At 33.8% G+C, this 17,061-nt stretch overlaps 2 protein-coding genes across 2 annotated transcripts; both read right to left on the bottom strand.

Annotated features, from left to right (window-relative positions):
• Positions 1-324: 324 nt before the first annotated feature.
• Positions 325-5,125, bottom strand: LOC148820015 (protein sel-1 homolog 2-like). Its single transcript, XM_088934188.1, has 7 exons — positions 5,085-5,125; positions 4,033-4,207; positions 3,674-3,839; positions 3,483-3,557; positions 1,660-1,832; positions 572-700; positions 325-426 (listed from the first exon to the last, which is right to left on the bottom strand). Exons 1-7 carry the CDS (start codon positions 5,123-5,125, stop codon positions 325-327), a joined length of 861 nt encoding a protein of 286 aa, XP_088790314.1.
• A 1,022-nt stretch (positions 5,126-6,147) lies between these two features.
• LOC148820016 (protein sel-1 homolog 1-like) lies at positions 6,148-12,585 on the bottom strand. Its single transcript, XM_088934189.1, has 9 exons — positions 12,507-12,585; positions 12,035-12,140; positions 11,509-11,671; positions 10,904-10,957; positions 10,527-10,586; positions 10,288-10,369; positions 9,621-9,775; positions 6,652-6,720; positions 6,148-6,156 (listed from the first exon to the last, which is right to left on the bottom strand). The coding sequence occupies exons 1-9, from the start codon at positions 12,583-12,585 to the stop codon at positions 6,148-6,150; spliced, it is 777 nt and encodes a 258-aa protein (XP_088790315.1).
• Between the last annotated feature and the right edge of the window lie 4,476 nt (positions 12,586-17,061).

Genomic DNA, 17,061 nt, shown 5'->3' on the forward strand with positions numbered 1-17,061 from the left:
TGTGTGCTTTATATCATCAGTTACATCAAAATGAAAACCAATTACTTTTCATTGGTGATTTTAAGCTTATGTGAGCTTGCATCAATTAATTTTTATGAAAGGACTCCACAAATAGGATGAATTTTAACAGTACGGCTCTGAGAATCCATTACAGTGTGCTTCAGATGTTTTTAATTATTTTGGAAAAGAAATACAGAATTGAAGATTATTAAGATCCACATGAAATAGTGCACATTTATGAGGTTGCATTTGTTATAGGGATGGCATCATCTCAGAGTTGCAAAACATTGAACAAATTGAATGTAGAAATAATTCAGCATCTTATTAACGAATCCTGTTGGCTATCAGCTGTACCAGTAGGACAGTAAGTATTACAATCAAGTACAAATCCCACTGTGGTCCCACTACTTTCAATGCCTCGGAAATCTACGGAGAAAAATAGATGTTAAAGTTATGTGCTTGGCATTTTCTTAGCATTCAAGATGTTTTTTAGCATTCAAAAACAGCATAAATGGAGAATCCAAAATTAGTCAAAGTTGCTTATTTGTGTTGTAAAAATGGTTGAGCTTACCATAGAAGTATAATAATCAAGGAAAAGCTGTGTAATGGATAATTTGCAGATTGCCAGAAAAACTGGTAAGTAGGCATCGGGGCTTGCAATAATAGCCATGTTATACATCTTTAAAGCCATGTATATGTCCTAGTTAGGAAAAAAAACAGACAATGAAGGATCAATGTCAACTTTACTGTTATCCATATGTAAAGTATATAAGATACATTTTATATACCAGAGTCCAAACTTAGTAAACCATGTTTTGGTTGTGGACAGTGACCATGTTATTGAATTAAGTCTATATCGGAGTATTAAAATGAAATGTACACTTTGACAAATTACACGATAAATATGCCTTCATTACACTGCTCTCCTCCCCACTGATAGCTGATGTGTGCTGAGCGTTCTGGCGCACTGTGGCTGCCATTGCATCATCCAGGTGGATGCTGCACACTGGTGGTGTTGGAGGGGAGTCCCCATTACCTGTAAAGAGCTTTGAGTGGAGTGTCCAGAAAAGTGTATATAAGTGTAAGCAATAATAATAATAATTATTACTATTAATTATTACTTTACAAGCCCAACTACTTAAAATGGATAAGCCATTGTAGTATTAACTGAAACATACAGCCGGTCATTAAATTTAGACTTTTATTTAACTGCCAAATGACAATTAGGTGATATGGCATTGCTAAATTTGTAGCTGTCAAAATGACATTACATTACTCGGTTAAACATTCATTGTATTCCTTAACAGTTCCAACATGGTAAAACATGTGTTTTATAGTTTCATGTTTTATAGTTCCACAATGGCAGCAGTTCAGCAAAACATAATAAGCCTGATCATTTCTACTGAGATAAATGTAGCAGCAGTAAATCACCTTCATTATTAAGTCTAATGATGATCTTACAGAATATTTCGGCATATCACAGAAGGAACTGGTACATCTACAAAAAGGTTATGGGATGAAAAATTTGAAAGGGGTGTGAAAATACCATGGTTCTCTAACTCTTAACTTGTAAGATTTTATAACAGATCTAATAAGAAAATAAGAGGGATGATTAAAGACATTTTGTGTTCCCTTATTAAATTCCATGTTGTTGTGTACCTTTTTGTGTCCTATCCCTTGCTCATACATGTATCCAAGATTAAATAAGGCCTGGGCACTGCCTTGCTCTACAGCTGCAAGATGATAGTGAACTGCAGCTGCTTCATGATCCACATCCATGCCATAACCATAGTAATGATAGTCTCCGATTTTAACTCTGGCGGGTGCATAACCTAGTGGAAAACATTTCACACCAAACAAATTGTATTCCATACAAATTGCTTATCTAACGTACATTGTTAGCACATATGCAGCTGATTTTTTAAATTACATTCAGCACCCATCTATATGAGCATCAAATGAAACTCCACTGTATGAATATATATTAGAAAAATAAAGTATATAGATTTTGGATACTGATAAAATGTTAAAAGAGAGGAATGTGCAATATTTCATTAGTTTCAACAGTACATACTGTACATTACTAGCATTTCACAGTAGATCCCCTGTTGATCACCCTGGTTGAAGACAAGTGTTAATCAGCATAATGAATTTCCTCTGTCTATTCAATAAAATGTCAGTGCATCTGCTGCAGAAAAAAAAGATTTTGTGATTTTCCTGTAATAGCTGTGTGCATCTGGTGCAGTTAAAAGTGATAAGTTCCTTTTGATGCTCAGTATAATTGGATACAAATGTCATACAATCTTGAGGGGCTGAAACAATTCAATCACAATTGAAGTGGAGGCTGGCAGAAAACTGCCAAACAATTTTTTTAAAGTAAAAAAACGCCCTGTGCTCTGTAAAAATAAATATAAAAAGCAGTACAATGCCAGGAACAAAAGTAACTTGTAATGATGTAAAGGTTTGCATTAAAAATATGACATTCAAACACGAAATAAAAGTCATATTTTAAAATGGCAGACACATTCTCATTATTGAAATGGTTGACTTTGTAAATGAAATAAATGTTGCTTATGTACGAAGACGTATTAAGTGATCTCATGTTTTTTTTATTATAATTAATGTTTAACAGACAAGTATATTTCCCTATTCAATATACAGTAAACACCTAACCTGCTTATGGAATGTTTAGAATCTATGAACTATAAACATGTTTACTATTCCTGTAAACACTGATGAAGTACACATGAGAAATGGTCATTGTTCAATTTGCTAATTTGTGACATTTTTAAAACATTACCTTCATTTTGCTAAAATATTTCATTTAAGTATGAATCTTTCTCCATATCACAATCAGTTAAAAAATACTGTATTTTTTTCAGGGTGCTCTGGTTTCCTCTCACTTCCCAAAGACCTGCTGTCTAGGTTCATTGTGCATTTGTCTGCCCTGCAATAGACCTGCATCCTGTCCAAGGTGCAGGCAGTCTCACCTCATACCCTGTGCTTTTGCAATAGGCTCTGGGTTGCCGCAGCTCTTGCAAGATATGAATAAAGTTCTGATGATGGATAGATAATGATATTATTTTATACTGAAATTAGATAATATATAGCCACGTACTTCCTAAATATCCTAGCTCTTACATTTCCCCAGGTTATAGAGTTATCCAACATTTATGTCTAAAAGGAGCGATTAATGTATCCAGTGAGGTGTGCTTGATTTTAACTTCAATGTGAAATCAGAGGAAATGAGTTTGAGTGGGTATTTTGCGAGATCTTGGTGTAAACCCTTGGGTTCTGCTGGAGGTGTTCTTAATACCAGCCAAGAGATCCCAAATAAATGCATGCTCTTGGGAATGGTTTAATCGCTGTGGGTGATTAATAGATGAAAATCAAGACATGTAATATTTATGCTTTTTCCCAACAAGGAAATCTACAGAAAAAGACGAACTATAGTTTTTTTAAGTTGTACCATGATACCTTACCATGAGATGCAGCCCTTTGCCACTGCACAAAAGCCAGCTGGTACACCTCTGCATCCTTGAAAATTCTTGACACATCTAAAGAAAGTAAATGGACCTATTACATGGATAAATACAGCACTCAAAACCTTTTTTCTGGTACAGCAAATTGTACCTTAAAGTATATGTTGCAGCCATGTAAGACTTTAACTTACTTAATTCTAAGAGGTATGCAGCATTGCTCTGTGCAACTTCATAGCCCATCTCTGCAAGAAACAGGTACTGAGCAAGGGCAGAGTCGATATCACCATTTCTGAAAGCAGCATATGCTTGGAAAAACATTTCCGACCAGCTGCCTTGAAGACAGACATCCATGAAAAGCTGGAGGAGGACAGAAGACAAAAATAATCAGTGGCATAGTCCCACAGCAACTGTACAGGTGATGTAGGTTTGTGGCTGGTCTCTTTGCCCATCTTATTCATGCAATTCAAATTTGATTAGGATATTGTATCAGTAAATAGAAATGCTGGGGTAGTCTTTTCATACTGGATTAGGTTTCACCATGTGACCCTACCTGAACTGCAGTGCTACAAGACCTGTGCACTCCCATTCCTTTGGCATACATCTGAGCCAAGTAATTGCGTGCTAGGTGATGCCCCTTCTTAGATGCCAACGTGAAATACTGGAAAGCAGCCTTCAGGTCTATCTGTACTCCATAACCATCTGCAAAATCATAATACTTCTTCTGTCTTCAAAACACAAAATAATGTGATATGGTAAAATATTTTTTTTTAAATCTGATGCATGGCCTTACAAAGGTACATGAGTCCTAGGTGAAAAACACCATCTGTCCATTCCTGTTCTGCTGCTTTCTTAATGAATTCAAAAGCTTTTGTGCGATTCTGAAATGAAAAAAAAAAATCACATCCTATTAAATGACCACTTAGCGTGTACAGTTTGTGACCATTCTCGCTACTTAAAAAGATAATGTAAACATTCAAGTGCCAACATTACCCACACTCAAAATGGCTACATAGCATGGCCATGAACTGGTAATATTTTATCAGTGCTGCAGGGAATTCTAACCTTAATTTACTGCATATACTGTAGGTCTTACAATCTGCTTCCCTGATACAATGTTATCAGACACCGAGCAAGTGCTAAGAGGTTCCTACGTGTACGCATAATTCCAGGTGTTTCTTTGCCCAGACATTATATTAAATATAATAAAAATTATAAAGACATTATAAGGTACAGTAGAGCTGATCACACAATAGATTTTCTCCCTTTAAAAAGTTACTGCCCTCAATTTTAAAAAGTTTATTAACTTGTATTAATAATAGATTTCATCAAATATGATTGAAACTTTATTGATAATAGCAATAATAACAAGGCATTACATTGAAAAAAAATACTCACAACTGGTACCCCTTTTCCAAAGAGATACATAACACCCAGGCCAGTCAACCCAACTGGATTGCCCTAAGTATAAAATGTAAAAACAGTAGTTTAATAATAGCAAACAACAGCTAAATATCATTTTGCATTATGTATAGTATGTAAGTTAATAGAACATAAATTCCTATTCTCAGTTTCTTGATATTATTTTTAATGAACAATGCCTACTCTGTCTGCAGCCCACTTGAAGCAACGGAAAGCAGAGTCATTGTCTTGAGGTGTAGAGTCAGTCCCTTCCAGATACATCTAAAAATATATAATATGAGTGGGTTATTGTACCAAGAAAATCAAATAAAAATCAACATTAATGCCAAAAACATACATCTGTTTCTCAGTTTATAACATTATTATTTTTATCACCGACAGTTGTTTCACTGTACTACAAAACATTTACCAGTGCAGTTTATTCCTGTTTTATGATCTCTAGCACTAATGTGAAAGTTGTTTTCTGCCTTGTCCTTTGCTCATTGAATCATGCCCATACAAAAAAATCATCTTGATCTTAATCTGGTCCCACATTTCTGAAGGCATCAGTGTATGAGGTCATCAACATCTAGTCATCTGTGCATATATAGGAGCCATAATGTATATTCTCATATGCACTGCTGTCAAAGTCATGACAACTCAGATGACAGCTCATCATAACAAAATGCCACTTACTGAAACACTTTTAACTTTCTCTTCTAGATTGTACAATCTGTTCTTGGTACCCCTGGCATCTGATTGCTTCTGTTTTTCTCCTTAGTACAAGGAGCCAGTTTCAATCAGGCTTTTCAAAGTGATGCCCATAGACAATAACGTCAAAAAGTTCGGCAGCAATTGGATACAGAGTTGTTTTGTCAGGTCCTCCATGCAGACAAAACAGCACCACAGAAGGAGGTTTATATTGTAAAATATAAGGTATTTAAAGAACAACATGAAAATGGTTGAGCGTCTTGGAATAAAATAATTTAAAAGCAGGTCAAATTTTAAAACAATATGCATGCATTATAATTTTAAATGATTAATGAATCTCTATGTTTCTGCATGCTTAAAAAATCTTTGGCTTCCCTATTTTGTATTTGCCCACGGGCCTCCAAGTATATGCACAGAATACTGTATCCGTCGCTTGTGATGATTGGTTAGGCATGCTGGGTCAAGCCTCCTATAACATTTTAGAAAATAAAACCTTCAGGAAATCTAAGATGAAATAAAATGTCATATCCATGGAAGGTGTTGGCAACAGTTGATGTCAGCAGGTCTAAGAACAGATGGGACAATATCAGAAAGAACACATCAGATATGATTTGAGGGCCGAAAGTAAACAAATGTTATCTATGTATAAAGCAGTTAGGAAGCCTGTTACACATGGTGATTAAATTAAACCTGAAAAGCGAAGGCCTAAGATATTCATCAGATTCAACAGAAGCCTGAGCATATGCATGAACATATGTCTTTGATAATACTTTAAAATTATAGACCATTATTTCAATATTCATTATGTGGTTTAAAGTAACATTCATCTGATTAATATTATTTGCTGGCATAACAGGTGGAATTGATCAAGATATTCATATACTTGTACTATGATATTCTGTCAGAATGTATTGAGAATTAGCAATGAAAGTGTTACCAATATTTATTAGATTTTATTATCCAGGATCCAAGAGTTGAAAGGAGGAGCACTAAATATCTACCCAGCAACAATTTCAGATAATCTAATAATCACATACTGCAAAACAAGCAATCTTTTTACCTTTCCCAAAAGAGCTGCAGCTTCAGAACTTCCAGCTTTCAGGGCCTTGTGTAAGTAGTAAAAGGCTTTCTGAAAGAAATGAGAAAGGTGAACAATTAAATTAATCAATGATTAAACTTTCTCTGAATATACAGTAGAATGTCTTGCAAAAATATTCGGACTCATGCAGTTTTCACATTTTGTTGCTTTAAAATATGCACAACCTACTCCACACATTCAAATAAATAAAAATAAATAAATGCATAATTAATTAAATTGATAAAGTCATGACTATAGAAGTTTTAAACCCTTTATTTTGACAAACCTAAATTAATTTAGGAGAACATAACTATCTTAGTAAGATGCATAATTAGTTGAGTGGACTGGGTCTGTGTTCATTAATAGTGGCTCACATAACAAATTTCATAGTTTCATAATAAATTCACCTGTCTATGTGAGATTCCTTCGTCCTATAGTGAAGTTCAAGCAGACACTCAACTATGAAGACTAAGATTGCAAAGCACTCATGGATAAAGTCATTGACATAGACAGATCAGGGGAAGAGTACAAAATAATATCAAGTCAAGGAATACTCAGTCATCAATAAATGGAAGGTGCATCATACCACCCAAACCCAGATAGTCTCACCAAACTGAGCGACCGGGCCACTAGGAAACTGGTGAGAAAAGTCACCGTGAGACGATACGAAAGAGCTATAGAATACAGTGGCTTGAGTCACCTGAGTCCACAATATCCTTGGCACTCCATAATATGGAAGAGTGAAGAACCAAGTTTCCAAATTCTACACGTAGATTACAATAAAGCACCTCAGTGATTCTGCAAAAATGTGATTAAAGATGTTGTGGTCAGTTCCGACCAAATTGGAACTTTTTAGTTGAAATGCCAGAGGTTACATTTGGCACTGTCCCACCATTCACAGCACCCATACAGTCCAGTATGGTTGTGGCAAAATCATACTGTGTGGATGCTTATCCTCAGCAAGAACTAGAAAGCTTGTTAGGACCGAAGAAAAAATGGTTGGAAAAAAGTATAGGCAAAGTACACTGGAAATGATCAAAACAAATATTCACTTTTCAAATACATAATTACTTTTGTTTCACAAAACAACTAAATACTCCAGCATATTAGAGATATTCCTCAATTGTATTTTATGACTTAATCACTTAGGTGAGACCACTGAAAAGTGTAAACTCCAACAGTTCTAAGCATTGTGTAAGTAATTTAAATTTTATCCCAAAAGCCTATTTTTTATAAAAAGATTTAAATAAGGCACATCTATAAAACAAAAATCAGAAATCATAATTACAGCTTGGAAGATACATAGTGTACTTAAATGTACATACAACAGACTTGTTAGTTTTATTCTTAAATGACTTTTTAAAGACATGTTTTAAATGAAAGGCTTTTTCTTGCTTTTATAATTTAGAGATTCCTTAAAACTATAGACCCTTTTGTGCAATGCATCAGTGCACATAAAGAATTATAACCAAATAAAGAATTAGGCCAAAGGTTAAGACTCAGTCCCGCTGAATAAACCATGTCATCATGAATGTTGAGATACAGATTAGACAGTTCCACTGCACACTATGTCCTTTTTACAGGAAATCAATGTAAACAGGCTACCATTTAATCTTGTACATTTTACTGTCTGGTTGCATTAATCAAAAAGTTTGCCATCAGTTACTAATTGTATGCAAAAAAGTAATTCCAGTTTAAACAGGTTGAAAAAGATGTTGATGTGCTAAATGAAACATTTAGTGAAATCTCCTGGTTTTCCTTTCCAAATTGAGCTGTACTGTCTTGTTAAACTGCCTTTACCAATGCATCCCACTATAACTGGTACTTTTACTTAACCTTGGAGGGACAAGATGCTTTAAGATTTTGAACATTTCATCAGTATCATGATGAAGGGTAAAAGGTTTGTTCTTTGAAGTATGTATCAAACAACTAGGAATTTACTGAGTTAATATCTCAGTTCTTCATAAAAGTTTTGCTGCTGTGTTAAACCAGTTTAACAAAAAATAATAAGGTTAAATACTGTTTTATATTTTATTTAGCCCACTAAACGGGTGAAACAGCGCAAAAAAAACAACTAACCTTATTTGCAAACTAAATTCTTATTTAATGTTTAATAATCACCACAGGTCAAATGTTTATTTTTAGCATTCTGAAAAGGTGTGAAAAACACAATATTCCCTATTTTAACTTTTAAAATAGTCTAGTTTGTCATTCCATCAATTGCTCTATGCATACAAACTTTTGTAAAAGTACATTTAAAATCACTTCTATTATAATTACCCAGACAACATAATTGGACCTGAGTCATTGCCACTGCTCCTTCTATATGCATTACCTTCTTGACTCGTGCATTATAACAATTATGGAAAACCATCCTAAAATACCATGAACTTATAACACCACTCAGAAGACAAATCAGCATAGAATCCTGTCCTCTTGCTCATACTCACATGAGAATCACGCTCAAAACCTCTGTCTCCACTCAGATGTAGAGTGCCAAGACTAACCTAAAACAAAAATGTGGGAGTACAGTACGCTTTCCTGTTCCACCTTTTAGACAAACAAAAACTTTGACTGGTCACAAACTAAACAAAATATATATAAAAACTGTGAAAAGAACAATTGAATTAAGTTATACTGTGGTTTAGGGACTGCAAATGAAACATTATAAATTTATGACAAACAAGCAATCATAACAAAATGTTTTTTTGTTTCTTACATGAAACCAATCTGACATTTGTCAATAAACATGCAATAAATTATTAGTAGTTTATTTTCTACAAGGTTATTTACACTGTGTTCTTAATATATTACAGGCTGCAAAGAAGTTGTAAATTGATTCTGTAGTCCATGACCTAAAGGGTTACCAAATTAACTGTATGTGTAAGATTCATATGTGATGTTGACCTAAATGGGTGTAAGTTTCTCAAATTATGTTCTTTTTCACTTACTTGTGTTTGTACATCCCCTCTCTCTGCAATGAATGCGTAGTAGTTATACACATCCAAGTCTATAACTCTGTCTTTCAGGCTTTGGTTCTCAGGCATATCCATTATTCTGATGAATTCAACACTGCAGTGATGAATACTTGACAAAAGTTTAGAGACTGCAAAATAAAGCTTTTGTTTCAATACTCTCAATGCCATCTGGACTGCTTCTTCATTTTTCATGTATCCATGTGACTAATCTAAAGATTTAGCATTTACAAATGAAAGGTGTGAGAAATAAAAGATTTTGGCATTTATCGAGTCTCTTTTCTAGTATAAGGATCTTTATTTTCTGCTATGTGAATTAGATTCTGAGATGTTAAAGAGTCACAGTGAAGTATTTTATAGGACAACGGTGACAAGTCTTGAACAGTTTTTTTCAATTATTTGCATAGGTGAATCTCTAAAGCCACTGATGATCATAGGATTAAAGTTGGACACAAAATTCATAATTACGTTCAGAATGCACATTTAATTTTATTTGTTTAAACCTGGGATTTGACATCAACTTAATCTAAGTTGTTATTATAATTCCAATTTTCTGGTTCAAAATAAACAAAACTCTTTGCCAGAGCCACCTGAACCTAAATTATTAATGTAATACATATTGAAATTATGGAATACAGATCACCTTCTTTTGCTATACTTCTGTACTGAGAAAGAGCAGCCTCACAATTCTGTGGCATGAGGATTCCCTTCCAATATCTGTAACCCTGGAACATTTACAAAACATTAAATGCTGACATGAATGTTAAAACTGAGAAGGTAAAAATAATTACATTCATATAGTCACATATACCATATATAAAACATAAAAAATATAAAAATAATCACATTAATATAGTCAAATACTTAAGCATATAAACAAACCAGTATCATTTTAGCCACAAGATCTCCACCAAGGCCAGCAGAAGTATAGTACAAAATTGCCTGAAAATATTGAAAAAAAAGTTTTCACTTTACGAAATATGATGCACTACATATTATTTGAAATTAGCATTAATTGTTGTGATATCAATTATATACAGTATAGTATATAATTTTAGTGTTTGTTTGGGTTCCCCAAATGGTTTGGAGCATTAAATAATTAAAACATGTTGCCACAATATCTAGGAAAAGAGGTAATCAATATACTGTACACAATATATAAACATTACATGTAGACAGCTTGTTTGATACTAATCTATTCCATCTGTTGATAACAAAAAAAAAGATTTCTGTGTGATGAAAACAAAAAGAATACACACCCTGGCTTGACTCTGATTGAAGCCTATGCCTGCACCATACATGAATCCTAAGCCCTGAAGATACAAAAGCACGTTCATGTATTTACTGCATCTTCCATATTAAACCTCTTCCTCTTCCCTGTTCCTTGTAGTACCTTGTGTGTCACTTGTTCACATTTTCAGGCTCTGCATTTCTATTTTGAGTAATTCCTAAATAAGCAAATTGTCCTTCTTGAGCATGAGTACATTTCTCATGCTGTGCTACTGATAGAAAATAAGACATCTGTGAAGTGTTGCTTCCACTCCAAGACATACAGTGGACAATGCATGCTAGAGTGAAAAACACATACAGTATTAGAGCTGCTGTAGTCCACTATGCCCTGTTACCTCATGGTTTACAATCAAGCCGAGACGGAAGTAATGCAATTCATGTTTTGTTCTTTGTGCAGGTGGCATTAAGTGTTTTCACTGGTAATGACTGAAATAACCGAGTGCTCAGCATATTCAAATATTTAAATAAAAACTAACAAAATCCCTGAGATCCCTGTAATGAATTGAATAATTATGCAGATCTATTATTTGAGTGCATTTTTTTTATTTAGTACGATACATGAAAATATGCTTACAGTTTGTGCGTATGGAGCTCCTTCCTCCATTAAGGATAAAAACAGTTCTTTAGCGAATTCCAAGTTCTGTGGAAAGCAGTCACCAAACAGAAATGCATAGGCTATCCTCACCACAGCCTTGTCACTTCCCATGTCGGCAGCCTGCACAAGATGCCTACAAGCACTGTTTTAACACAACATCAGCATCATTGTTTTATTTAGATATGGGTCTAAAAGAAGCGTTCAGTTTATATAATTGCATTTTGACAACTGAATAATTGTTACACTGCTCCAACATATTATATTATAAAGTTTCAACTTTGAAACATACTGTATGTCCAATTAATTATGAGTACACTACTGATGTACAGTATATGTTCTATATATACACACTATTTTAGTCATTACTCTTAATAACGTTACAGTACCATATTGTCACATACCAGCAGGACTCTTACCAGAAAGAGAACTGATATTGGTGTTGTATTTACTGTGAGTGTACTATATACTGTAACTGTGTGAGCTGTGATAGTTATGGTGGACTTACTCCTGTCTATTTTTCTTACTCCTTGAATTTGAAAGCACTTTTACTGCCTTGGAATAAAGATCATCTGCTATTTTCATGTGCTCCTTCAGCTGCTGTTCCTCTGCTGCTAAAAGCATACAATTGTACAGGCTGCAGGAGTTTTTGCCAAGGTTTTGCAAGCTGTTTCCACAATACTGCACAAATGCTATATCAAATTATGCTTTTGGATTCGTATCTGACCTTTTTATTTAATATACACTATGAGAAAATGTAATTACAAACTTTGATGCAGTTATTCTTCCTTGACAAGGAGAAAAGCTAATTCATACAGTATTAGCTGTTTGCAGATTAAAACATTTACTGTAAGTGACAAAAAGGGAAAGCTAACTAAATCCACAGATTGATCAGGAGGTAAAATTACATCAAATCAACTTTTAGATTGACAAAAAAAAACACAAGAACATAAATACAAATATGTACATACTTATGATACCTTTTTCCAGTGCTTTGTGCTCAAAATCTGGTAACCTTTTTCCATCTTTGTAACCAAAAGTCTGTTTGCTCTTAAACATTTTCCTTAAGCCTTTTCCCAGAAGACTTATTTGGGAAACATTGGGATAGAAACTTTCACCTCTTACATCCTGAAGAATAAAAATGTAACACATTTATTTTGTGTATAATTAGGCATACATGAATAAATATTTTTGTGTTCGTGTTAAATATTTTATTCACATTTGTACAGTATTTTTTTAATTTACTATGTACTGTTAAGATCATATATAAAAAAAACAGTGATAGGAATTTCTGTTAATTGACTCTTTTGCCTATTGCTGAAAACATCCCATGTGTCAAGTGTATGTTTTTAGCGATAATAGTGCTGTAAAGTCGTTTTAGTTAAATGTTTCCACACTTTGGCAGACAGTAATTGTAATGTGCTGAATACATTATACCTCCATAAAGATTATTTTTTTTTACAAATATCCCAGATTCATCCATCATGCCTTAATATTTGATACAAACTGAAGTATGTTATTAATATTTTACTTTATAGTTTTCTAAAATTTACTAAAGATATTCACAGCAGATTTAACTCAGTGTATATGCTTTTCATCAGTGAAAAAAAAAAGATTAATACAATTAATGTAATGAATGAACAAAACAAAAAAAAATATTCCTACATTTATGGTCATAAATGTAGGAATGTATGACCTAAAATATGAATTTATGATCTAAAATATTAGATACATTTTTGCAGCTCCTTGAAGGAGGCCTTTTACTGATAAACTAACTTGGCCAAACTGTAACGTTCGCCATTTATGGTCATAAATGTAGGCCATTTATGGAGGCCATTTGGACCTCATCTGGTAGTTAGAAGCTTATTGATCCATTAATCTCATCCACCATTTTCTGAAAGGTAACTTTCAGGGTATTGGCTTCACCAACATGTGTGGGAAGCTTGTTCCAAACTCCCACGGCCCTTTGGATAAAGAAATGCCTCCTCTTTTTGTTTTTAAATGTACGTCTACATAGTTTAAATCGAAAAGTTTTAATCAAACCACAGAAAAAGATTGCTCTCCATTACATTTTTAATATAACTTGATCTGATGATTATCAAAGGCACTTCATTTAAAGAAAACTTATATATAAATCCTTTTAAAAATGTTACATGCCTTAAACTAGGTCACATCATATGTATATTAGTTATCCTTTACCTATTATAAAATAAGTGCCGTACTAATACTGAAGTGCCATAAAATGTTTGCTTTCATTGTTGACCACTACTGCAGTGTGGAGAATGGTTATTCAGTCGTTGAAAGCAGTCATGAATATGTTCACAAATTTGTGAACTATTCCAAAATAGTCAACTAGCAATGGGTATCTGTATGTCACAGTCTTGCTCTTAATGGAACTGTTCATTCGTTGATGTATATAATATGGCATAGTGTGATTGTGGGGAACCACTGAATAGAATCTGGGTTAAAATATTTCCCCAGGCCAAGAAGAAGAAATAGCACATAAAATAAAGTTGTAGCAAAGGATTTCTATGGCTAATACAATCAAGGATTTTTCTGTATCTTTGAGGGCAACCACAGACAACTTATTTTAAAAAAAAGTGTAAATTTTGCTTTAAATCAAATTAAAGAAAATGCAAATGCTCACAGATATGACTGTGACTGTTGATAAAACAAAGTCATTTTACAGTACTAACACATTACTCTGTTATAACAAGAAAAAATAATAAGGATGGTTATTCCTACTTTTAGTCTAACATTACAATAATAACATACTGTATAAAAACATATGGATAAAAAAACACTTTGATACCTTTTTGTCACGTTGTGTATTTTCACTCATTTTAAATCCTTGATCTGTTCCTGCAAAGTATAAACACACCAGAAAGAGGTAAAAAGAATTCACTATACTCGTGCATTTAATATCATATAAATTAAATAATAGACCAGAGAAACATCTGCTATACAGGGATTGCTAATAACATCAGTGAGTAGACAACTATTCCAAACATTTAGCCCGATGGACCGGTATTTAACATAAGCTGATAAGAATTTAACTGAAAAGAAAGAAAATCTGCAACGGATTAAAAATAAAACTCTGAAACACCACGTACAATTATAGTTAAGTAAGAATCCTTTCAAAGCATTCTCTAGGACATGAAATACTGTACAAAAGGGTAGTGAAGAACAGGTTTGTCACTTGATGTGTTCCTACTGAATCAGTGCTTGCTTAATTTACAAAGGCAAAACATCAATCAAAGATGTTTGGGTTTCCGTGAGGTACCACATAACTAATAGTTGATAAAACTAAAAAGTTGAAATACCAAAAACGAAAAACATACCTAGTAACCTCTCAGAAATAGAATAAAATTTTCTGTTGTATATGTAATACAGATGGCTGAAATTCCCAAACTGCAATGCAGTTGAAATTAGACCATGATAAAGCTACATGGCATTGCATTACAATAAAGTATTTTAAGAGTACTTTAAAAAGGCAGTTATTTTAATAGCTGAGACAGTTGTGCCGTTTGGCAAACTCATGTTTGTCACCAACTTAATATTTCTGCAATCATATTAGCTCTTTCATAATAGTCTTCCTGCAATGCATGCAGTTTCATTTTCACTTCACGTGCACTGAAACTACAACTACCACCTGTGTGATTGCTTCAGAACTGAAACTAAAGTGGTAATTTAAATTATGCTACAAAGAACAGTGTGGAACAACTGGGATCAGCACTTTAATAAAGAAAACACAGCAATAACAAACTCCTAGGAAGTGGTAAGATGGAACTTTGCCCCCTTTACCCTTTCTAAATAAAATTATATCGGGGGACTGTGAACTTCAAAGAGCAAGACCACTAGAATGCTTAGATAAGGCCTTTTTTCTGAAATTGCCCATTTCACTTTTATCTCCATGTTCAGTAATGCATGCAACAACCTCTCTTGTACCTTCAGGACATCAGTAGGTTGTCAGATTTATAGCTGAGGACTCGGAAAATTATGATAGCAAGGGTTCATTTTGTTAGAAATCTGTCACTTGTACTCAGTAAAATATCTAGAGAGAAAGTATTTCTTCAAAGGACTGTGAAGGAGCCCTTTCCCCATTTACTTAGCATGCATTCATATAAATGATTTCACAGTTTTTTATGTAAATATTATTATTTAACAGACAATTTCACAAGATGACATAGTGTAGGCTACATTTAAAAGGATAAACTGTATTTGCAGATTATAAGATTAAACAATGCACTAGTGTAGAGTCATATACAGTAAATAAAAACACTTAATACAAAAAATGTTAAATTGCTGATCCAGTATAAGTTACAATATTATACACCAATGATATTTTTACATATACAATACAATGTAAACCTTTGACGCTTTAGGGTAATTTGAAAAATGCTATTTTCATTCATATGAAACATGTACGGAACAACCTACTGTATGTAGACTTTAGTATACATACAGTATACATTTCTGTATTGCAACCATTTAATGGACCATTTTGATTCATGAATTTATACGAACACCAATATACTCTACAAACCGGTAACAGCAGTAGTATCAGATATGAATTTTGTTTAAAGTACACAGATCTGTTGATTTATATTTGACAAAATATTAACATTTTCAGTTCTCATCAATACACAACTAGCTAACGACACTTTATTTTTTACGTGATACCTACTTACTAAAAAGCAGAGAAGCAACAGGAGAAGGAACAGGGCCTTGAGCTTGGACATGTTCTCTTGAGACACTGTACAGCTCTGTAAACCGTAGTCGTATAATTAAATAGGAGTAGTAGCAATTGTGAATTAAAAACAAAGATCCCTAACGGTACTCTGATTGTCCAGGATTATTTCAACTGTACATCCCTACGTTTTGCAGTTAAATGTTTTAAACAAGGGTAAAGTCAACGAGTAGTTTCTCGCCGGCTCCTCTGGCAGTCCGTTATTTTTTAGAATTTGTAACGGTCAGTTTGGTACTGAGTAATCTAGGGGACATCTGTTTAATGCCACATCATAAAGATCATTAGGTTAGGAGCGTGATATTGAGAATGATAGTATTTTCGTAAACCTCTAAAATGCGTTTTATGGAATTTTCTAAAATAAAATCTACAGTTAACAGGTGGCACGACTGCGTCCATGCATCGGATTTTAGGCTTCAAATGTTAAATACACGTTTCCACTGTTACAGTACAAGCAATACAGTAGGTTGCACATCTTCATTTGCGTTAGTTTTTCAGTCTCGTCAATTACATAACGCAGACGATAAAGTGCACTGGTTAAAATCATGTCCTTGTTTTCTGGCAGCTGTCATACCCGCAGATGATTCTAGCCTACAGTACTTGTTAAGTTAGTACTGTAGCGTTGGTTTGAATTCATTTGGCTTTCCTACAAAAAACAACAACAACGGGGAAACACTTGAGCAAAATGAGTCAGCTTCACACCGCTCACAGTGCACTGCACGTACAACATATAAATCTGCCATTGCATGCAATATCTAGCACTGTTCGCGGTTGTTCGAAGATGCATC

Source organism: Atractosteus spatula, chromosome 15 (assembly GCF_055471065.1).
Source record: "Atractosteus spatula isolate fAtrSpa1 chromosome 15, fAtrSpa1.hap1, whole genome shotgun sequence".
Taxonomy (NCBI): domain Eukaryota; kingdom Metazoa; phylum Chordata; class Actinopteri; order Semionotiformes; family Lepisosteidae; genus Atractosteus; species Atractosteus spatula.